We start from the raw sequence: 22,970 nt of genomic DNA on the forward strand, positions 1-22,970 counted from the left end.
CCGACCCCACGAAAACATGTAGTGACCAATTACTCCAATAGTAGTTGGTATGTAAAGCTTCTTCCACACTGTATAACTAAGTAAAATGGCTTTGCTGTGCAGGTTGCTTCTCCCCCACTTGGGCCAAGATCTTGTATCTATTTGCAGGCTCTTTGCAAGTTCCTTTTGGGCTTCTGCTGATTTTCTTTCCTGGTGGCATACCATTGATCTTATTGGGCTTCCTTAATGTATACAATTTTTATTTCTTTTTTTTTGTTTCACTTTTTATGCATTTTTTGGCCTTTTTTCAGTCAATCAACAATACCTAATATTATCAGAGGAAGGGAAATCCAATTGGGTTATGTAAAGAGTTAGAAGGAAGAAATGTTTATCCAGATCAAAGGAAAGCTAGGGAGAATCCAACTGGGTAGTCTAAGGGGTTAGAGCAAAGAAATGTTTATTTTTAGTCAATCAACAACAGCTATACTAGGAGGGAAGAGGGAATCCAACTGGGTTGTCTAAGGAATTAGAACGAAGAAATGTTTATCTAGAGCAAAGGAATGCTTTGGTACACTCTTTACATTTTGTTTTAACTTCATGGTGAAGTGGTTTGAACCCCTGACCTACAATCGAAATAGAGATTTTAGACTGTTTTTTATAGCCAACTTATCTAGGACAAGTTGGTTCATAAAGTTCAAAAGATTGTTGGAGTCAAATTAAGAATCGATCACCAAAATAGCTCAATCTTGAATATTTGTCAAATAATGTGTTATTGATTTTTCAAATAACACTCATGACCGACAACTCTTGACCTACAATCCAAATAGAGATTTTTAATTGTAAGGTGCGAGACTTGAGTCTTTGACCAACAATCCAAATATAGATTTTAGATCTCTTTTGATAGTCAACTTACCTAGGACAAATTGGTTAATAAAGTTGAAAAGATTGTTGGAGTCAAATTAAGAATTGATTACCAAAATAACTCAATCTTGAATGTTTGTCTGATTTTTCAAGTAACATCTTCTCAAAGAAAAAACAAGCGAACAGATAAATGGAACTTCATACAAGTGCTTGTCGCTTTCAACAATACCAGAAATGCCAAGACTATAGACTTGATGATTTTATGTTGAAAATGGACTAATCGAGCCGTGTTAGAACCGGAAATTAAAGTCCACAATTAATCAATAAGTGGTGAAGAAAATTTTGTCCATCAAAACCCCCTAATCACTTTTAGTCATAAATTTCGGGTCAAACTTCACATCTTATCTTATCTTATCTTTTGCCGTTCCCTTCTGTCGCAAGGACTTCCAAGATGCAACTGGAAACCGGTTCAATCACTACAATAGAAGTAGAGGTGCCGTGTGAATAACAAATCAATGAACCAGAGTTGCAACATTTTTAGCAATGATAAACAATACCATGAGAATTTAATTTGTCTAGAAGCCCAAAAAAACAACACAAACTGCATACCAATGAACTTTTTAAGTACAATAGTAGTTTTGAAAGTGAAGCTCATTGACAAAAATGCTGAAGGTCCTCAATCCAAAAAGTCATCCACAAGAAACAGAAAAAAAAAAAACCGCTAAACAAGTTGGTCTTCAAATGCAATCCTCAAGAACTTCATGGAAGTTGGAACAAGACTCTTCAAGAAACACAACAGTCTATGTTAGCAACTCAGCAAATGCACCACTCTTTTTACAGCAACTTACTAGAAGCTTAAAAAATCTAAAATCTCCAACTGTCATTAAAACAGAAAAAAAAAAAAAAAAGGATCAGGATCCTTTAGCTAATTTTTGTGCATTCATGAGGCTTTTTGTCAACCATATCGCTGTTTCGCGGGATGAGACTGCATCTTCACCAAATGGTTTCAGAACACCAGTAAGCTCATCGAGTTTGTCTTGCTTAAGCAGCCGGGCGCATAGCTCCAGCAGGGATTCTAAGGCATCAGCTCTTTGTCGGCTCGGATTCTCCCATTCATTCTTGCTCTCATCGCTACCATTTGCAGCTAGTGTCTTCAGCAATAAAATGTCATCTAATACCTTACTCTTTACATCATTGCTTTCTTTCTTGGGCTGCATTAAACGCTCAATTGTATCTGCTTTAATTTCTGTCTCAGGCTTAGCAGGATTTGTGTCATTACTCTCACTTGTTACATTGTCAAATGGAACTCCTGCACATGCACCGGCATTTTCGATTTTGTCTGTCTGAGAGCTTCTCTCTGCATCTCCTACACATCCTGGTGCAGTCTCTTCTGTGAAAATATCCTCTTTGTCGAGAGATGCAGCTTTATCACTATGGGTTGCACTGGATACTGACAATCTACCGCCCCTTTCGAAAATAGGGTCCTCTAACCGATTTACAGGTTCCTCGTTGACATGTTGACTGTCCAGTGTCTCCCAATCTTCAATTCTTACACAATCCGTCTCGCCCTCATCAAACTGTAAAATATGCTCAGAAGCAGCCTTTTCTTGCTCTTCTGGCTGAGAATTTGATAGTAACCAAGAAGAGTTTGCGGTGTTGATGCTTTCTTTATGTGATGAAGAGTCGGAATTCTCCTGATAATCGCCATTGCAAACAATGGTTTCGCAAGTTGTGTCCCCACTTTTTGAATCATCCATATCATTGGAGATCTTTGCAGAATAGCTAGTTGGATCAACTCGCTTAGTCTCAAGTTTTTCCTTAACTGGCTTTTTAGTATCCAGCACATTTCTGGGCTGCAGATCAGTATGCTCATCAAATGGCAGGACTCGGCCCCTCTCTTTTACTTTAACCACTCGGTCCCCGCTACTTTTACCACCACTAGATTTTCTGGGCGAGGATTTTGTAGCTTTCTCTTTGGTGTTAGTCGGAGACTTCACAGGAACAAAGACAGGTGGTGGGTTGTGACACCGCAGGAGGTAAGGTTGCAAATGGGGATGTCTTAATAATTCTGCAGCCTAGAATTCATGATATAGGGATATTGGAATGAATCACTACAATAATTTGATCATTTTGAGACAATGTGACTCAACTTACAGTGGGTCTATGTTCGGGACTCTTCCTGAGCATGGTTTTGATAATCTGTTTCCTGTAAAGTTACAGTCAATACGTGACCCGTGAGTTTACCGAACAGAATACTTGAGTGATAGAGTCAAAAATGAATAACTACTTGGTTGTTTTGGGGGAAGAAATACTTACAGCGTGGAGGAGTAAACTATAGGTAGCGGAGAAATGGCAGATCTGTTGATCTTGTTAATAAGTCCAGTCATGTCCTGTTAGATTCAGTTCTAGTGAGTACATCACTAGTGGCTTATTACTTTGCTCTCCATGACATGTCATTTTAATCTAAGAACATAAATTTAAACTTACAGGAGCTCTAAATGCAGCTTGATGAGCAGCAATCTCAAACATACAGCAACCTGAAATGGAAAAATGATGTCAATTATAGTGATACGCGATTGAATATATGAAAGTATGTATTCTTTCATCGTTGTTCCTCACCAAGTGACCATATATCAGATTTGTAGCCATAAGGTATATCAGTGAGGAGCTCAGGGCACATGTAGTTTGGAGTACCAACGACCTGTTTTCAAGCACCAGCTCAGTAAAAGGTTGAGGCAAACATTTGAATTGGCTATCTCATTTTAGAACAAGGATTCCACATAACCAAAAGTAATTACAGTAAACAAACAACACCCTAGCTAATTTGTTGCAATATGAAGAAAGTGATTAGATTGCAAACAGAGTCTGGAACATCTCTACCACTTCTTGGGTAGCAAGGCTGTGTGTGTGTGTGTGTGTGTGTGTGTGTTTCTGTGTTGGATGGGCCTGTCTGCGTGCATAAGGGAAACCTAATGGCAAGCTGAGTGTCGCTTGTTCAAGGTGGTATAGAGTAAGCTGGTACAGAAGAATAAAAAGAACTCATGTCCAGGTGGACAAAGTATATTCGTACCGAGGAAGCCAGGCCTTCTTCATCAAGCAGTTTTGCCAATCCAAAGTCACCTGCATAAGTCATTTATGACCAAATCTGATCAGATACAAATAGAAACTATTGGTTATAAAGCACCCTAGTTTTGGGCCCCTTACCAAGACGGATATTATTCTCCTTTGTCAGGAATATGTTTGATAACTGGAGTCAATTAACCTCAGGTCAGAATGGTTTAAACTTTCAAACTACTGATTATTCCTTCAATCTGATAATTGCTTTACACTGTACCTTAAGATCCCTATGCAGGACGCGATTGGAATGCAAATAGTCCAAAGCCAGTAAAAGCTGAGTCAGCCATTTGCAGAGTTTCTATGAATCAATAACAAGAAATACTGGGTAAGTGAACAAAAGTTGGGGTGAAGGAACTTCAATTACATGCAATTTTATCTGGTTACCTCCTCTGGAAAAAGTGCTCCTCGAGCTCTCCGGATAATCTCAGCCCTGCTCATCCAAAACCATAATCACCTCAAGAGTAATTCATTCCCAGAGACAGTAGATATGAATATAAATTCTTCAGCCCACTACCCAATTTGTAATCTCCTAGACCTAATACTTGGAACAGTTGAACACCTATGCAATCTTTCTAGAATAAGCTATTGGAAAAACATCTGGAACCATACAAAAAAGAACTCACATTAGAAAGACTTTTACTAGTTACAAAATTTGCAAGTTAAACATCCCCCATCTCCCCTTACGATTCCTCCAGAATTATTAAACAATTAGACCAAGGAGGCGTTGGCCTAGTGGCTAAGGTTGAGGCCCTAGGAATTAGAGGTCTTGGGTTCACACCTTCCCTCCCCCCTCTCCGCTTCTTAAACCCCACCCCTCGCCTGGTAAAAAACAAAAAGGAAAAAGGATTGAACAATTCGTTTAGCAAAACTGTTTTACAAGAAGATGATCATGAAATCAAAATTTCTAGAGCATAATTCGTGTAATGTTGGGATATGAGGTAGGAATCGGCAATGGCAGAGAGAGAGAGGAAGGATAGGGAGCATTACTCAACATGTCAGTCCTATTTAAGAATGATACTTACATGTCTCCACCTTCACAATAGTTGGTGACGATGCATATGAAGCAACCCTGTGCAATATTTTACAAGTTAAGGCTTCTCCAATACCCAACTTCAGCAAGAATTGTTCAATTGAAAAGGAATATTGATGGTGGACTTCAGTCCCATAAAAGTCTAATATGAGGAAACCAACTAATACCTTGTCTACCCAAGCATCTTTGTACTCCACAATGTAGGGATGATTCAGTTTAGCAATCAAATTCATCTGCAAAGGACACATTATAATTTTCACCATGCCAAGAAATATTCTATCAATAGATCTTCAGTGATTATTCACCTAATACAGATTTCTGTCAAATTTGAAGCTTATCTTGGCTATTGAAGCTCAAGTTTTCATTGGCTTGATGCAAATTTAACCAGAATAAAGCTCAAATAAGTTCAGTTTTAACTTTAGTGTTATTTTTTATTGCAGTTTCAAATCTAAACACAGAAATATGAGGCTCAATGTCTTTATGAGTTAGTTCAAGTATATATTTAAAAATTATCCTTTTAAATATATATCTTTACAAACACAGTAGGCATGTACTTCAACAGCTTCAACAGCAATATAATTGATTCCTCAGTGTCATATATATGTATTTCAAAGCAATGAGTTTTGAGCCCAAAATAAGTTTTGAGAAACATGTCTTGAGCTAATCAAAGGAAACCGGGGGGGAGGAAAGGGAGAGAGAGAGAGAGCTTCCAATTCAAATTCAAGCTTATCATAGTTGAACTTGAGCTCAAGAATTAAATCAAACAGGTTCCAAATTTGAACATGAACCTGACTTAAGTTAAATGTAAAAGGACAAACCTATAAATGCCATCGTTCAGCTCAGTTCCCAACGACATTAGACGTATACCCTCTCAGTCTTCTTCCAAGGAAATTTACTATTGAATCTGATTCTATATATTCCAATATCCAAACAAGGCAAGACTACAACTAACTGATAAATCTATTGAGCATTAAATGAGTTAGAAAAAGAAAAAAGAAAGGAAAAAAGAGTTGGATGATGACTGGTGAAACAGTTCAACTGTTTCAGGAGTATCAATGTTTAGAAAAACTTCAAAATAATGAAATGGGAGAATAATCAAGTTATAGCTTCTGACTACCTATGAACCACTGCATTGCACTACATGTATAACAAATCAGATAAGCCTACTTCCAAATATCTTGTGGAATTACCTCCTGATGTGCTGTATTCTTGAACTTCTCCGTCTGCTTTTCCAAACGAATTTTTTTCAGAACATACCTAACAGAGATGAATAAAGGAATACTTTAAGAGTTGTCCTAACACAATAACTCTTGATGTTCAACATTTTCCAGATTAACCTAGGATTCTGATTTAAGTTTATACTGCTGCAACAAATAAAAACAAACCAAAGGTCATATTACACAATTTGTCAGGGAAAAAAAAAAAGTCTGCTCCAAACTGCAAATGAAAGTAACCATGCTAAAGTTTTAGTTCCAAGGTCATGGTCATAAACTGTTTTTATTAAGTTGAATAGAAAGAATCAGATTCTCTGCAAAAAGTGAAATGGCACTTCATATTCTTGTGCACTATTTCATGAAAATAAATAACAATAACAACACCAAAAGAATTTCTTGTGCTATATTTTCAAGCCAACAGAAAACAGGCATCATATACTAGTTTCACTTCTCAATTTTCAACATTACTTCCAGATGCATATTAATTATTACTAAAATTATCAACAAAAAGGGCTCCTTTTGCTTTCTCAATTACAAAATTTCAAGAAAATATTAGTAAAGAAATAGCTAGAACCACTGTGAACTAAATGTCAAGTAATTTTCTGCCAGTATTCTTCCCAAGAGCCATTATTTTATTTAGGTGTTAATTCTGTGAATCCTTGCTTGTTCTTTATATCAATTTCTTGATTTCTGTTTCCTACTTGAGTTACTTGTAATGGGCTTTTTCTAGCATCTTCTTCTTGGTATTAACTGATTTTTCTATGTCTTGTTGAAATACTTCTGCTTAAATTCACATGGCTAGAGGAAAAAAGAAAGAGGAAGAAGCAGCCAAAGAAGAAAGAAGAAACAAGAAGGAAAGAAGGAAGAAGAATGGGAAGAAAAAGCCAATAATGCTTATTATTTTTTTTATTTTTGAAGAATTAACTGAAAACCAAAAAGATAAAGACTTATGAATTTTTATCCGATTTTCATTAAATATACCAATATGTGCAGAATAACCCAATAAACAGACCCCATAAATTAAAAAGAATATATAGACACACAAATTCACAAGAACACGCACACTTAGGCACAACCCACATGGCAAAACTGGGGTTTAAGAGATTCTTACTTCTTTTTCTCAATTTTATGCAAAACAAGAAATGCTGCTCCAAAAGCTCCTCTGCCAATCTGCTCCATTACTTCATATTCTTCCAACCGGGATTGGCCATCTCCATTTTCTGCCTCCATTAGGCCTCTTCCTCTGTTTAAAGAGGAAAAACAAAAAACAAAAAGGGTCAGTCCAAATCCAGCCAAAGATACAAACCTGAGCTGATTGAAGCAGTTTCTGCACTTACCCTGCTTTAACCGAGGAAAAAAAATTATGGGCTCACAGCTAAATCCTTAGAAGCAACGAACAAAGGAAGAATCTTGGGTTTTGCACAGCTGCAATCAAGCAAAAGATGCCCTTCAAAGTTCGGTTCTTGATAGACAATTTCAGCAATGACTAGGCATAGAAATAAAGTCTGCAGAAAGGCAGCATTCCACAATTATGACAAACTGTTCAAGTTTGTGAGAGAGAGAGGAGGATGCCAAGACACACTCAATGAAAGCAATAATAATAGGGGTATGGCCATAGTTATATATTTGCACTAATTAATGAAAAAGGTGATTACCACTACTAATAAGATTTGAACTGAAAAGGTTTATGCACCTATAAACTCGATCAGTATGCGTCCTTCGTGAATGCTATTCACCTTCAGTGTGGGTTAGGGAGAGGGGAAGACGGAGAGCTAGAGAGGCAGAGTCAAGTAAAGCAACATGAGACAAGTAAATTAATGCTAATAGCGAAGTGGGAAAGTAAGAAATTTACCAATACGGGAAAAATGAGTCTTTTTGCTGTTGAGGGGGGAAGGGTTGGAGTGAAAGGTGTGGAAGAGGAAAGAGGAGAATAGGGGCCACAGCCAAAGAAAAAACTTTGCTTGTATTTCCAGATTCAAAGGAGTAGTATTTAATCATTTCACACCAAAGAAGTGCAGAACATTTTCATTGACCGCTGGTATAGTGTCACCATCTCTACCAGAAATCTTCAAAATTTTCCTCTAGCTCATTTATTTTACGCTATGGTTTCTCCCCACTACCATGAATACCTTTTTTGACTCTATAAATTGTGGTAAGTTTTTTCTTTCTTAGGTGTCCCACCAGGATAAAGAATTCAAAACCACATTCTTAGACATGGTAAAGAATTTATGGGTAAAGCATTTATTATTTCACCTCGAAGAGAAGCATTTATTGTACTATTCATTACCACAAAGGGTATCCAATCTCTAAGAAGGTGAATCGTTTGAAACTCAAAATCGACAGGTATAGATTCAACTTTCAAGAATGAAACGGTAAATAGCATTTCCACACAAGGAGTCAAGTACACTACACAGAGACAGAGGTTAGGAAAGAAGTTAGTATTGTACTCATCACTACATTTGTTAAGTTATGAATGAAATGGAAAAAGAGAGAAGAGGTGTAGAAACAACAAATAGACAGTTAAAAAGGGCTCTCTTTTTCTCTAACTTTTGTGGTGTTGAAGACCAACGAAGCTCAAATATAACATATAGTACTTTCATCAAACTCTGTGTTCTCTAGAAGAAGTCTCTTAGTATATGACCATTCAATTTGTAACTTTGGATGGCATAGATCCCTAAAGTTCAAAGCGACAAATTGATAAAAGTCAGTCAATTCTTTTTTGGTTTATCCCAAGGATAATATGCCTATTCCTTTTTTTTCCCAAAGCCATATTGGCATTTTTGTTGTTTGTTATTAACATTCCACTTAACTATTTATGTATAAAATTTACAATGTGATTGGAGTGCTAGTAACAAAATAATAAGATTGAGTACAAAAAAAATAAGTAGCTACGTGAAATTGAATTCCAAAGTATGCATGTTACTCTCCATAGATCTACCTACCTATCTTCAATGGAAGAACTTTTTTTTTTTTCTTTTTAATAAAGGAACTTCTCTCTCAATTTTGTTTTATGTTTAAACTCTTTAGGACTCAATCAAGACCAAGATTCCTTTGGTTGTTAGGGAACTGGTCATTTATTTTTTCTCTGGGGACAAATTTTGCATGGTAGGGAAAAGCCAGGAATGACCTCAATGCTTATTGGCTTCTTGCAAAAGTGATTGGCATGTCGTTTTCCCTTAGTGTGTGCAGTGTGCACAGCAACAAGATGGTACAAAAAATGCACAGTCATGAATGGTTTTTGTAGGCAGAGAGATGGATAGATAGATAGATAGGTAGGAACTAGGAAGAGAAGATGATAAACAATTGTACTACAGCTTTCGTCGGTGGAATGGATAATTGGCAACAAAAAATTTGCAAAGTCTACCTCTAAAGCCGAAAGTGCACTGCAGGATAATACCAACCAAGGACTGGATATTGAAGATTAAGATGCTTCCTAATTCCTACCCATTTATTAGTCCAACAGCTAGAAAGATTCTGAGGAGCCCGATTGCTTGCTAATCAAATCTTTGACGTTTTCTTTTTCAGAAAATGACTAGTTCCACGAACTAAAATTATTAACTCATTTTTCATGATTTCTTCCTAACTGGTTCGGGCCCTTGAAAATTAAAAAGAGAAGAATATATATATATATATATATATATATATACATACATGCAGAGATATACACACACACACAACTTCAGTGCATGCAGTGGAGGTTTCTTTTTACTTCCAATTTTCTACCATGATTTATTGTACACTACATCAACTGGTTGCCAACATTCGTGTAGCATATTATTTACCATCTTTTTTTTTTTGGGGGGGGGGGGGGTGGGGTGTTCTTGTAATGGAAGAAGAAGTAAACTCTGTGTGCATATCATGGTTAATGCTACATTATTTAACTTTAGGTATTTCAAATTCTTTCGAATGTGGCATTTGATATTTAGTTTCCACAGGACAGTGTTAAAAATATTTGTAATGGGACTAGATGAGGAGACAAAGATTTCAAAAAAAATCTAGGTGCAGACAGGAGTTACATCAAAAAGATTTTGTAAAACTTTTTATGCTAAAATTTTATATATTATTAAATTAAGTCGGGATCGGTCCGCCATTCTTTTTTTTTGTCTGTGTGTGTGTAATTTTTTCCCTTCCCTTTACAGGGGGAAGATGTATACTTGGCACCTCTCTAGTAATGTGGAGAAGGACTTGAACAGTATAATTAAACAGACATGTCTAATGGGTGTCAATTGGACACGCGTTTTATTAACGTATATTTCAGATGTTAAATTTTTGGAAAGATAAGATCAATTAAAAAATACGTATAAATGCAAGGGGGCTAGCAATTATTAGTGTGTGTATATACATGATAAATTGGGTAAAATTTAGAACGAATATCTATTAAACACCCGTAAGGAAAACCCTAATTGTATTAGTGGTGCAATAATGACGTCTTGTCCAAGTACCAAATTGGACGGCCTAATGTGTACCTCCTTCCATCTTAGAGTGGTTTTTCAGGAAAGCTAAATCGTCCACCAACCCTCGATTCCTCATATTTTAAGGCATCTATCATTGACCTAAACTGCAAATTACATTGAATGAATATAAAGATGCATAGGCCTTTTAAAGCTAGTGATCCTCTGTTTGGCTTTCTGTTGTATAGATTCCATTTTCTTTTTCTTTTTTTTTACTTTGTGGTTAGTTGAGCAACCCCGGCCCCCTACCATGAAAAAGAGCACTTTAAGAATAGGAGGAGGCTAGGTGCATTAAAACTTTTTCTTTCTTTATTCATTTGGAAGCAAATCATTTCTTGCTAATGCGAGAAACTTCAATTCTTTTTATTTCTTTTTGCCTATAATTTACCTTACCTCAGCATCCATCAGTTGGACTACCTCAATTCACGAGGCATTCATCTTGGATTCCGAACAGTCATTCTTTATAAGATGCTACCACCTGAAGATGTTGACATTGTCCCTTGAACTCGCAAAAAGAAAGAAAGAAAGAAAGAAAGAACGTGATCATTTGACGGGTTGATGATCTCCAAGACAGCAATCCTTCAAAAGGATACAGACACAAGCAAAAGCTCCAAATTTCCCTGTCATTTCTATTTGTACGTGAGGACGTTGGTTCCATATTCCAAACCAAACTTTCACAGGAAAATAAAGAGTTAATCCCATGAATGATTGGTACTTTCCTCTTCAGTACAGCTTGAATACTGCTAAAAAGATCCTCAGTTGACCCCAGCGATATTTGCTTGTCAGAGATGAGGGTCGTGGCACCTATTTACTTCGCTCAGATTCCCGTTTAAACAGTCTACATTTGTTAACCAATTTTTTTCCAAGTTTTTGTTGGATGTGACTCTCAAACTTCATGAGTTGGACATCACAATGAGCATTAACAATTGGACAGACTAAAACTTAGAACTCTTGATCAAATAGACGAAACAACTCATTTCTGGACCCTTTACTGGCATGCTATTTTGTGGAAGATATTATAGTCAAGCAAGGATAAAGCTGTCGTCCCCCCACCCCACAAAAAAAAAAAAAAAAAAAATTTGTCCTCGTGTAACATTGGAATTTGGGCCCCCTCTTGAAATGAAGGAGTTTGGCTTTTTGTTTTCTTGAGAGTACCTCCCTACCAAATGGACCTACATTGTGTAAATAGAGTTGGTGGATGAAAGAGAAAAGTTGTTGAAAGAAAACCTATTTCTTTCTTGAGTTTTGTTCTTCTTGTGCATGCATCCATCCTTTAGAACTAAACCACCTTTCATGTGCAACTAACCCTAACCACACCTTGCCCAGATTTTGCCTTGCATGAGAAATTATATCCAGTGTTGACACTGATTCGACAACAGTCGATTGTTTCTGCATTAACCTTTTGAAAGTTGACATTGGTTCTAAGACTGCCTTAGCACTCACATTTCGTACAGCCCAGGTTCGACAATGCCCTACAAGTTGACACTGACTTTAAGGCTGCCTCAGTTCTCGCTATTCAACTAGCCACAGTAACAGTCCTGCAGAAATTGCCCTTGCAATGGAGAAAGATTTGGACATGATCATTCTTTTCCAAATAGCAAGCCCAGATGCACATTACCATGTAGAGCTAAAAAAGGCTCTTACTCCCAATTAAAAAGCAAAAGGCTAATATAATACAAGGGAAATGCTGAAGACCAGAAAACTGAAAAGAAAAGTACAAGCCAAGCCGCTGTTTAATTTTAAATGACTACATCAGGCAGGTTAAATTTACAGCAGAAGAGTTCTGTTGCATACATATTGCTCAAAATCACAGTTACTTCCGCTTGGATGCCTTCCTGCTTTCAAGTTTTCGTCGAGCAGCTTCAAATTCTTCTTCACTAGGCTCTGGTTCCCCACCATGTTTGCTAACCAGAGTTGAGAGCATAGAGTTGATCTTGCCAATCCTCTCATTTTGCCGCTGAGAGATGATAGCATGCAAATCTTCCGAGTTTTTCTTTTCTCTGGAAAGGACTCTGATGTTAATAACATGGCTTGCTTGAGTTTTAATTTAAAATTAGATTACTGAAGCACCAACATCAGATATAAAAAACTACTCACTTTTTCCTCCTCTTTAATGGACTAGTAGGCGGTTTTGTTTCAGAAACTTGCTTAGCCCATTTCTCATACAATTTAGTTGACTTCAGAGCTCCTAAATATTGTTGTTCAAAAAAGAAGAAGCCAGGTAAAGGGAAGGACAGTTAGATACGTGCCTCCAAAAAACACATCACAACAAATAAGCATAGAGTTATTGAATCTTGCACGTATCAAAGTCAGCCCTAAACAGTGATTCGATATTGACTCAGCAATGTTGTAACAAGTTATTTACTCCTGATGAATACAAATTAAGCCATAAACAAACCTCCAGCTATTGCCTCATCAAGATAATCCTTGAACCGATGTGAATCCAACTTTTGATCAGAGCAAAGCATGTAACAGAAAACCCTAAACAAACAAGAAAATTTCGATGATAATCTGCCCCATTAAAGTTCCAAGGGTGGGAGAAGAAAATAGATCCTATCATACCTATTCATGTTACCCTTGTGCATCTTGTGCAGATCAATCAAATCCTTTTTCTCCGTCTCAGAGCCTCTATAGCTTGCTTCAAACTCTTCAATATCAGCCTCAGTGACCTATGAACAGAGGAGATCATATTAAGAAAGGATATATCAGAAAGGGGGTGGAGAAGTTGACAATCTGAGAAAATAATAACCTTTTTATACAAGGTTTGGAAAAATTCCTTCAAATTCTGGCAGACATCTCCTGCAAGGTCCTGTAAGTGAGTAATAAAATGTGTCAAGACTACTCGAGGAGGACCGGATATACATAGAATAAGGAGCCCAGGGAAGCCCATTCTTTCCAATTTTAAATAGGAACCAAATAAAAACAGTTGTTGAAGAATAAACACAAGTTTGGAACAAAGCATAATCAAGATTTCACCAAACAAGTTACCTGAACTCCACTGAACCAAATAGAAAAGAAAATACAGAAAGCACATCTAAGAATATCCACATGCATAATCACAACAGTCACAAATGTAGAAAATAAAGATTACCAACAAAACTCACCAACTCTAAGCATGATCTCAAGTAAAAAGCTAAGCCTAACAGAAAACACTCCCAAGACTTCAAAGGGCAAAATTGTAACAATATTCTGAATGCATCTCCCAGGGTGAATTCTGAGCACAGCCTCCCGAAATAAAGGGACTTACAGTACTTTTAAAGCCAACAAGCATCTTTTCAGTATATCCCGATCTTACTGACTCTGTCTAAAACAGCAAAAACTGAAAATTTTTGTATGGCCACTTACAGCATCATCAACACAGCCAGTCTGGTCATATAGTGCCCGTTTCTCCTCATCACCAAGAATTGACATAACCTTTTGTAGTTGCTGAAATTTCTCCTTAGCATCCTACAGAAAAGATAAGCAAAAGTTTGACTCTTTTTAAGATCAAGCAAAACTAACACTGAGGTTCAAACATAACCTGAATGTAAATTCAATACAAAAACAACCAAAACGCTTACAGAAGAAAACAGTAGGATGGAAAGTTACCTCATCACCAGGATTCTTGTCAGGATGCAGATGTAGAGCCAATTTGTAATAAGCTTTTTTAATTTCTTGCTGGGATGCAGTTCTTTCTACCCCAAGAATCTACAACAGAAAGAACTTATCAGGGAACCTCTATTGCTTGAATTTGGATGGATTGTAAAGCAAATCCAACACTCAGCAAACATTAAACAACACACTTGAAATATACCAGAAGTAAGAGCATTTAAAAAAAAAAAATCACAGAAGCATGCTTGTTGAAAAGTGAGAATACTATAGGAGATGAACAAGAAAATGGTACAAAAAGGAACTCACAGAAACTGCTTATCTACCACGGACTACATGGGTCATTTTGATGACAATTCTCATTTTCAGAAAGTAAATAGAAGGCTTTCTTGGTTAACCATGAAGGAAATAACTAAAGGAGAACATCACAGCAATTGCCTGATCATCTTAAGGGAGTGAATGAGATGCCCAAGGTGATTATTACTTGTCACCAGCATTGCTTGGAATAGAACAGGAGCTGTGAATAAGGCTTAAGGTTGCCTTTAATTAGTCTATCTCAAAAGAGTTACAGGCCAGCTACAAGAGCTCCGTTGGTATATTCTTTTGTAAGCTTATTCAGCTTATTTAGTGAGCTGAAGATGTAGGCTAAACTAAACCATCACAGGGATAGCAACAAACAAATAAACTTTGATTGTACCATTAGGAAAGCAACATCAATGAAAAATACATAATTCCTCTATAAGCAGGAAATACATAATCCTTTTACTTGAGACCTTATTAACCATAGGACAGCTCTTCTAAAACCCAGAGTAGCAGGCTGACTTATTCAAACCAAATCTCTTGTACATATGATGCTTGAGAATAATGGCACAACATCTCAAACCTAAAAGATGAACGTACAATAGTGTAACCATTCCCTCAGGTGTAATTTCCTATTAGACCAGGAAAAAAAAAAGAATTATAAAAACCCTCAATTACTTCTCTGCTAAAACGGCAGTATCTTGATTCCACAATTTCTCATTAATTATTACCCATCAGCTCATTTTTTGCTCGGTCAAGTTTTGTAGCTTATGCCAAATCAACAGTCGCAAGAATCACACTTTCCAATCTAAACTACCAAATTGGTACAATCCAAGTCGAGTATATTGCAAACATATCTTCTTCTCACACAATAAAAGAAGAATTCAAAAATTAGAGGCACTTCAGATTACACAGGCACTGAAGTGGTACTAGACTAACTTCCCTGCAACCCAACTTCTCAGAATTATGAAAAGGAAACATAGAAGACCTACTATTCTCAATTAAACAATAACAAACAAACAAATAAAAAAGCAAGAAAGAAAATGCGACTCTTCGCCCTATTTTCGAACATTTCCAACCATATGCAAAAATAATAATAATAAATAAATGAATAAAAAGAAGCCCAGCAATTATTAGAGAAAAAAAGAATCAGATGACGGAGAAAAGAATGGTACCTCGTAAAGGGTCTTTTCTGTGGGAGAAGAAGCTTCCAATTTGCTCTGGTTTTCCGGAATTTCTTCTTCTAGGTTTTCTTCGGAAACCCTAGCCGTCTTCTTTCTCTTCCCCATTTCAGAATTCCTTGAAGCAGTTTTGCCAAAAGGCGGTTGAAGCAGAATGCTTTGCCTTGACGTAATTGATTTAAGCTGAGCTCGGCGGAGAAAATGGGCAATCACTGGTTTGCGTGGGGGATTTCAATTCTGTTTATCTCTATAGAGATTTATGATTTTCCCGCCTTAGCTCTTTCTTGATTTTCACTTCTTCCCGCGTTAAAATATACCGTATGAGGTATGACCTTAATTGGATTCTTTTTTTTTTCTTTCTTGTTTAGTTTTTTTGGGATTTAAAAAGAACGCGCGACCAAATAGGTTTGTTAGGAAAAAAAAAATAGGTTTGTTTAGCAGGTTCCTTCACCCTCTGTGTGCTAGGGCTTCGAATTCTCTGTTCCCAAAATAGTTTCTGTCCATCTGTTTTTTATTTGTACAGCTGTCATGTGTCTCTAACTTTTTGTTAATCCAAACTTAAATAAATCGATAATAATCGATTTACAAGTTTACTCAAAATCAATTAAAACAGATAATTCAAAACTTTTTTTTATTTTCTTTTTAACAAAAAAGAGTCTTGTTGATTTGGGGTAAAAAATAAAGAAGAGTTTTAGTTGATTTCTATGTTTATGATCAACAAGACTCTTTTTTTGTTAAAACGAAAATTAAAAAAAAGTTTTGAGTTATCTGTTTTAATTGATTTTGAGTAAATTTGTAAACCGATTATTATCGGTTTATTTGAATTTGGGTTAACAAAAGACTAGAGACGCGTGACAGCCGTACAAATAAGGAAGGGAGACTACTTTGGGAACAAAGGATTCGAAGCCCTATGCTAGGCTAGTAATAACGTTGAAAGACAAAATAAACTAGTTGATATCAAAATCAAGCTTAACTTGTTAATAATTCGTTCGATTTTGGTTCGTTAACTAGTCAATGTCAATATAAGGTTGAAAGGCGTTTAATGTTTGATAACTTTTAAGCAAATAAATAAGTCAAATTTAAATAAAATTTTAAACTCGTTAAAATAATCAAATGAATTTAAACACTAGAATGTTCAGTTTAATTCGCTCATTTACACTCTAGTAGGCTCTAATTTACCACTGAAATAGCTCAAATAACGAATACACCCCCGGTTTCAAATGTTTACACCCCTTAGTAGGCTCTAAATTACCACTAAAATAGCTGAAATGATAAATACGCACTGATTCCAGATGTTTATTTCCATGAATATCATCCTACAGCCATTTATAGTATTTATTTTCCTCCTCCTTCCATTCTGTCGTTTTTCATTTTTATTTTTTCTAGTTCCCTCCCTTAACCCTCCAAAATCCCAAACCCCCAACTGCCTGCCAAGAAACCTCATCTCCAACACCCTTATCTCATTAACATTCCCTACCCATGTTTCCCCTCTCTCAACTTAGTTTAACCCTTCAAATTGTATGGCCATGTGTACAAGCATTAATATTATTGTTGCCAAATCATGGAATTAGCACTGGGAAGCACGCTTTTCCAAAATTCAGTGAACAGTCAATGAATTAATCGTAGTATTTGATGCCAAAAAACCTTAGATTCATTTATTAAAGTGGATAACAAATGTCAGGTTGCCAAATTTTGCATCATATGCCGTCAACAAGTGTATCAAATGATGGGCTTTCAACACACATGAAGGTGTTGGGATAGTCTTTAATTTGGTTCCTTGCTTGAATGGGCAAAGCGAATTGTCTATTTGAATATGTGCTGGATTCATTGGTCCATGTTCTTGCCTGGAGGATTATTCTAATTAAAATTTCAAGTCACCTGATGAAGGTGCTAGGATAGTCTTTTGAAAATTGACCTGGTTGCTGAATTTGTGCCAAAATTATTTTTTTATTTTATGTGAATCACATCCAACATCTAGTAACTTGCATATAGAAGTGTTCCTACTACCTCACATCGAGCTAATATGTCAGCTGTTATGAAATCCTAGGGCTACCTGTCTTCGTCAGTGAAACCTTCATCCATATGTGAAATATCCTATGTTTTCTATGTACGTCTCAACTCGAGTGAAGATTTTGAAAGTTTGTTTCAAACATTATTGTTTCTTTCCTTCTTTTGACAGTGTATCTTAATTTTATGATATTTTGTCAGTGTAACATTATGAAAGTTGTTTGGTCATCTGCTTCTCGATCGAAGTCAACAACCCTAAGGTAGTTAGGTAATCTCCACTGAGACATTTACAGGTGTAAACCTGTCCCCTATTTGATTAAGGCTTCACCCCATTGATTCGTTTTCAAAATTGCTTGTCGAATATGCTTACATGTAGGGGTGGCAATCCGATTGATGACGAAGTTGGCGGATTGGGTTGAGACTCAGGTACGATAGGAAATTTATTGATCATAACCTGATCCGCCAACCTGTGATGGGTCAGTATATCTGACCTGAACTTGAAATTTTTGGGTCGGCAGATCACCAAAATGACCTGGTATGACCCGAAACATAACTCCAATTTACGAATTTATCACTATAGTTTCTAACAGAACCAATTCCGCACAAAACTAAGTACATAATCAAGTAATAAAAATTTCGATAAAATAATCTCAAGCCAAATCTGAAATAAATTAAAATACGGTAAAAGTATTTTATCCCAAACCAGATCCGGAATATATTAAGACACTATAAAAGTAGAAAATAATGTAATACATCATTTGTCCAAATATAACAATTCCAACTTTATACAAGTTAAACAAATTCATTTAGGATTAAGTGGTTAATGCCTTTGGGAGAAAAGAATAACTTAGTTTAATTAGATAAAATATTTTTTATATTTATTAAATTATTTTTAATTCATAAACGGGTGATCGGGTCAACCTGTGGGTGACCTAAATTCGACTCTTTTTTTCGAGTTCATCGAGTTTGATCCGATTCTAATCCAAACCCGTGGAGTCTTAATCCAACCCATTAATTTTGTATTAGTTTCGTATTGTGTTTTTAGATCGTGTCAGAAATTACCACCCCTACTTACATGGTCCACTTGTGATAACTTTTTTTTTTTTTTTTTTGCAGTTTTTGTATTTCCAATTCACATCATCTGTAATATTAGATAAATGGTGTTGGGATGCTACAATCTAAATTTCTAATTAACATTAGTTTGAAGATCTTTCTTATCTGAGCTACTTGGAATTGCGCAACTGCTGGTGGTTTGTGATTGGGAACTTGCTGAAGTAAGGAAAAACGATGCTTTGGATCAAGCCAAAGGGGCGTGGAAAGCAACTGCCTTCTGAACTACTTGCTGAAGAAAGAGGAATGCATTCAAACATTGAGGCACATGTCAATTCAAGAGACTTTTACAAGGGAATTCCTACGGCGAACTAGAAGCTTTACAGTCTCAGATTGAGGCACAGATGCTGTCTGGTATGGCTAAGGTGGTCGAATATTGGGAAGCCCTTCTTAAACGTCAAATATTGGGGTGATGCCTCTGTGCTGCTTTAGAGTTTGTGATCAAAACCGAGAGTTGCCCTGATTAATTCATATTCTCAATTTCAGGCTTTCTGAAGGAAATACCTGCCAAAATTTTACGCAAGCATTAACAGTGCTTTGAAAAACCGCTGGGAGTTGGAGATAGTGAAAGAGTATTGAATCCAAAGCCTGACGAGGAAGATGCTGGTCATGACAAAAAAGGTGATGAAATCTTATCATGCCTGGGACTTTTCCTTCTGGATTTTGCACCTTGATCTTTGGTTGACATCTTGTGCAGATACTGAATTATCTCTTCAGAACCTACAATGCATGAAGAGACTCCAGAGGGTAGATAAAGGGGCTATATAATTTTAACCACAGTTAAATTCATGGTAATGAAAACGAAGAACCGTATTCATCAAATAAAACTTTTGTTCACCAACTCTTGCTGACGCTAAAGCCAAATTACTTTGGATTAACCTTTTTTTTTTTTTTGCACTGACAGTGATAGTGAAGTGATTTTTTTATACTAATAGTTGTAAATGTATACTATATGTACATGATTTGATTTCATATTTTATGGCTTATCTAAATCTGCTAGTGTAAAAAAAAAAAAAGTTATAAAGTGATAATGTATAACAAACTTACTCAACTACTTTACTTGGAAAAGGAAAATCTATTTCTTAACAGATTTTGAAGAATATATTTTCGTCGTGCTATTGTTTGCAAGAACAAAAAGGAAGAAGAAAATGAATTACGTACAACAAAATTTTGTTGGAAAAAAAACCGAAATGCTCCACTAGATTTTTGTTGCTTTATAAGTCTTCCAATAAGTCCAATAGTTTACTCCAGTCAAACAAAGAATTCGAATAAAGTTCTTGCATTCATAAATTTTCATCTTCGAAATAGATCATGTCAAAGGAAATGGATAAAAAAAAAAAGAAAAAGATTGGAGATTTCATTTTGCGACAAAAAGGGGAAAGACTATCCATACCCAAAATGAAGTTTGACAAACAACAAAAGAATTGGTGGCTCAAACGCGGAATAGAACAGGGAAAGAAAGCTAGGCATCTTTTACAATCTTCACATTTTCACACTGAGCATAATGGTGAGGAGTTAAGGCTGGCTACTGCTGATATAGAATGCTATCCAAACACATAAATCCTAATTTCTAAAGTCGTCAGCTGAACTTCCACAAATCACTTTCTTTGCATGTATTAAATTCGATTAAGAATTGTAGCAAGTCTTATTTGTTTTGCAAGCTTCGTGTTTTTGAGGCTGATTTGACGTTACTGATGGGGGAATGCATCTTTGGAGCAGCCGCGGTTTTTGTCGTTCATTCCATTTTTTCCTTTTTTTGTTGTATTTTTCTTTTTGATGACATGGACTTTTGCATGGAGAATTTACTCTATAGATTTATTTATTTGGGATGCATTATAATGTGCACATTTGAACGTGGGATACTAAGCGCCCTTTTGGCAAATGAGTTTTTTGGATATTTGTCTAAAATTTTACTATAGAAGTTGTAGAAAAAAATTTTGAAGTGTGTAAATTTTTGAATATTTTAAAGTGTATAATTTAAAATTTTTGAGAAGTTTTTTTAGTTTAGTGTAGTTAAAGTTGCTAAAAAATTTGAAGCAAACAAATTTGCTCAAAAACTTGCTTGCCAAACAAGTTTGTGCTTCAACTTCAATCGATAACAATACTGGAGGTGATCCTTGGATGCCTATTTGGAACAACGAATGCCTCATTATAACTTTCTTTTCTTGAAAATTTGTAATACCATTTTCGATTTATATGTTTTTCTCCAAAGAGAAAATATTGATATGTTTGAAAGTGTAGAGCGAAATGTTCTTAATTCTATGAAAGTAAAACCGAAACCTAAGGCTACAAACGAGCCGAGTTGAATCGAGTTTTAGATTTATCGAACTGAGCTCGACTTAATAACAGGTGGGTTCGAGTTCGAGCTCGAACTCGACGAGCCAAGAAAATCGAGCTTGAGCTCAACTCGACCAAGGAAAAGCCAGGCTCGAGCTCGACTCGACAAGGCTCGTGAGCATTGTAGATCGATTTCTGACTCGCAAGCAGCTCGAATTATCAGCCCGTAACGTAGCTCGAATTTCTGACTCGTGAGCAGCTCGTTAGCTCGAGTCTCTGGAAATTAATCTAATAAAAATAGCAAATAATTATTTTTCTTAATAAATAATAAAATATTAGGAATATATATGTAATTTTACTATTAAAATAAAAAAAATATATATATATAAATATATATTCGAGCTCGCGAGCCGAGCTCAATATTTTGTACTCGAACTCGAGCTCAAGTTCGATTTCGCCAGCACGAGCTTGACTCGAGTTCAATATTGATCGAACTCGAGTCGAGTTTTGACTCGAGCCGCTCGCGAACTCGGTTCGTTTGCAGCTCTACCGAAGCCAAAACCAAATCGTGGTTTTGAACGACTGCTAATGGACAGTGAAGACTTCATCATATACAATTATAAATTAACAACCTCAATTTTCTAGTGTTCGAAATTACTCTTTCTTCATCATATACAATCATATGTTAGCATGCCTCCATTGAAGCTTCATCTATATGTTCTTTTCTTGTCCTTCTTTTCCATTCTAGTAGTTTGAGTTAGTTGTTTGGTTGGGCTACTTCAGCCTCTTCTAGCCGCTACTGAATCTGGAATTTAATCTATTGGAGAAAAACAAATGATAAGATTAGGTTAAATGTTGAACGTGATGTATGTACCTATCTTGCATTTAGACATAAATTTCAAATTTGGTCCCTATAGTTAGCCCTAATCTTAGAAATACCACAATTGTTTTTTATATATACTCAATCTATTAAAATAGAAATAAACCCTTAAGAGTTATTTTTTCGGGTATTGCAGTAATAATAGATAATCAGTGTGTAAGTTAATAAATTACTTTCACTTATCTTTACTTTTAGAGAAAATGGCCAAAAAGTTACTAAATTATTTAAAATTCCCCATTTTGGTCGCTAAGCTTTTTCTTGAGTCAAATTATTCATTCAACTAATAAAGATATATGCTTTTAGTCACTCAATTAATGAAAAGGTTCATTTTTAGTCTATCAACTAATGAAAATTTATACTTTTCAATCACAAAATGCATGTTTTTAAATTAGTCACCTAAATAGTTTAGTATTTGATTAATCAATGATATTTGATAATCAAGTGAGTTTTGATCATTTCAAAATCAAATCATTGTTCGGTTACACTATAGTTTTGTACAAAAAAAGTTGAGATGCAAGCTTCGAATGGCATATGTGTTGAACAAATATATTTTTTTTCATATTTATCGAAGTGAATTTGTTAAATTGTTAATCCGATCCAACCTTGTAATTTAACTTCATCGTGGATTTAATCAAAGAAAAGAACTTTCGTGATTGAAACCGATCAAATCAGTACGTGGAAAACTTCTTGTTGATGCTAATCCTAGTAGATAATTGTTTTATGTTGGCAATGAATTGTTTTCCTTTACATAAAATGTTTGCGAACATTTTGACATGGAATGCAGAGGACCACAAATAAAAGATATTGTAGACTTGCAGTCGTCTAAGATAGTAAAAATGTATACATATGATTTAGACGCCATTTGGATTGAAGCAGACGAATGCAAAGAAAAGAAAAAGCACTCCCGTGGAAAAGAAATAAAAGAGAAAGTAGAGAAAGATTTTCATCCATTTTATTTGAATTGCATGTGGAACG

At 35.8% G+C, this 22,970-nt stretch overlaps 2 protein-coding genes across 8 annotated transcripts; both read right to left on the minus strand.

The window, feature by feature from the left end:
- Positions 1–1,428: 1,428 nt before the first annotated feature.
- LOC113775651 (serine/threonine-protein kinase Nek6-like) lies at positions 1,429–8,138 on the minus strand. 6 transcript variants are annotated; one of them, XM_027320610.1, is made up of 16 exons: positions 8,054–8,117; positions 7,895–7,973; positions 7,539–7,706; positions 7,313–7,444; positions 6,178–6,244; positions 5,155–5,220; positions 4,980–5,026; positions 4,342–4,387; positions 4,175–4,255; positions 4,045–4,087; positions 3,911–3,960; positions 3,460–3,541; positions 3,328–3,377; positions 3,157–3,230; positions 2,995–3,046; positions 1,429–2,915 (listed from the first exon to the last, which is right to left on the minus strand). In XM_027320610.1, exons 4-16 carry the CDS (start codon positions 7,429–7,431, stop codon positions 1,752–1,754), a joined length of 1,941 nt encoding a protein of 646 aa, XP_027176411.1. In that variant the 5' UTR covers positions 7,432–7,444; positions 7,539–7,706; positions 7,895–7,973; positions 8,054–8,117; the 3' UTR covers positions 1,429–1,751. The 6 variants fall into 6 exon arrangements, with proteins under 6 accessions (XP_027176411.1, XP_027176415.1, XP_027176413.1 ...); XM_027320614.1 differs by lacking the exon at positions 7,895–7,973 and having other exon boundaries at positions 7,539–7,626; positions 8,054–8,138; XM_027320612.1 differs by lacking the exon at positions 8,054–8,117 and having other exon boundaries at positions 7,539–7,626; positions 7,895–8,038.
- Positions 8,139–12,272: 4,134 nt separating this feature from the next.
- On the minus strand, positions 12,273–16,019 carry LOC113775444 (chaperone protein dnaJ 6-like). 2 transcript variants are annotated; one of them, XM_027320326.1, is made up of 8 exons: positions 15,716–16,019; positions 14,241–14,339; positions 13,998–14,099; positions 13,402–13,461; positions 13,215–13,321; positions 13,051–13,133; positions 12,750–12,840; positions 12,273–12,664 (listed from the first exon to the last, which is right to left on the minus strand). In XM_027320326.1, exons 1-8 carry the CDS (start codon positions 15,827–15,829, stop codon positions 12,466–12,468), a joined length of 855 nt encoding a protein of 284 aa, XP_027176127.1. In that variant the 5' UTR covers positions 15,830–16,019; the 3' UTR covers positions 12,273–12,465. The 2 variants fall into 2 exon arrangements, with proteins under 2 accessions (XP_027176127.1, XP_027176128.1); XM_027320327.1 differs by having other exon boundaries at positions 12,273–12,652; positions 15,716–16,017.
- Positions 16,020–22,970: the final 6,951 nt, after the last annotated feature.

The sequence above is a fragment of the Coffea eugenioides genome, chromosome 6 (assembly GCF_003713205.1).
Source record: "Coffea eugenioides isolate CCC68of chromosome 6, Ceug_1.0, whole genome shotgun sequence".
In the NCBI taxonomy this organism is placed as follows: Eukaryota; Viridiplantae; Streptophyta; class Magnoliopsida; order Gentianales; family Rubiaceae; genus Coffea; species Coffea eugenioides.

Bases quoted from the DNA above. Each gene is read 5' to 3' on its own strand.
- LOC113775444 (XM_027320326.1), bottom strand. From the start codon at position 15,829: ATGGGGAAGAGAAAGAAGACGGCTAGGGTTTCCGAAGAAAACCTAGAA. The intron at 14,100-14,240 runs GTAACTTTCCAT...TCTTTTCTGTAG, and splicing joins ACAAGAATCCTGGTGATGAG to GATGCTAAGGAGAAATTTCA. The intron at 12,841-13,050 runs GTTTGTTTATGG...AACAATATTTAG, and splicing joins TGATGAGGCAATAGCTGGAG to GAGCTCTGAAGTCAACTAAA.
- LOC113775651 (XM_027320614.1), bottom strand. From the start codon at position 7,431: ATGGAGGCAGAAAATGGAGATGGCCAATCCCGGTTGGAAGAATATGAA. The intron at 5,027-5,154 runs GTATTAGTTGGT...AATATTGCACAG, and splicing joins AAGATGCTTGGGTAGACAAG to GGTTGCTTCATATGCATCGT. The intron at 3,047-3,156 runs GTAAGTATTTCT...GTAACTTTACAG, and splicing joins ATAGTTTACTCCTCCACGCT to GAAACAGATTATCAAAACCA.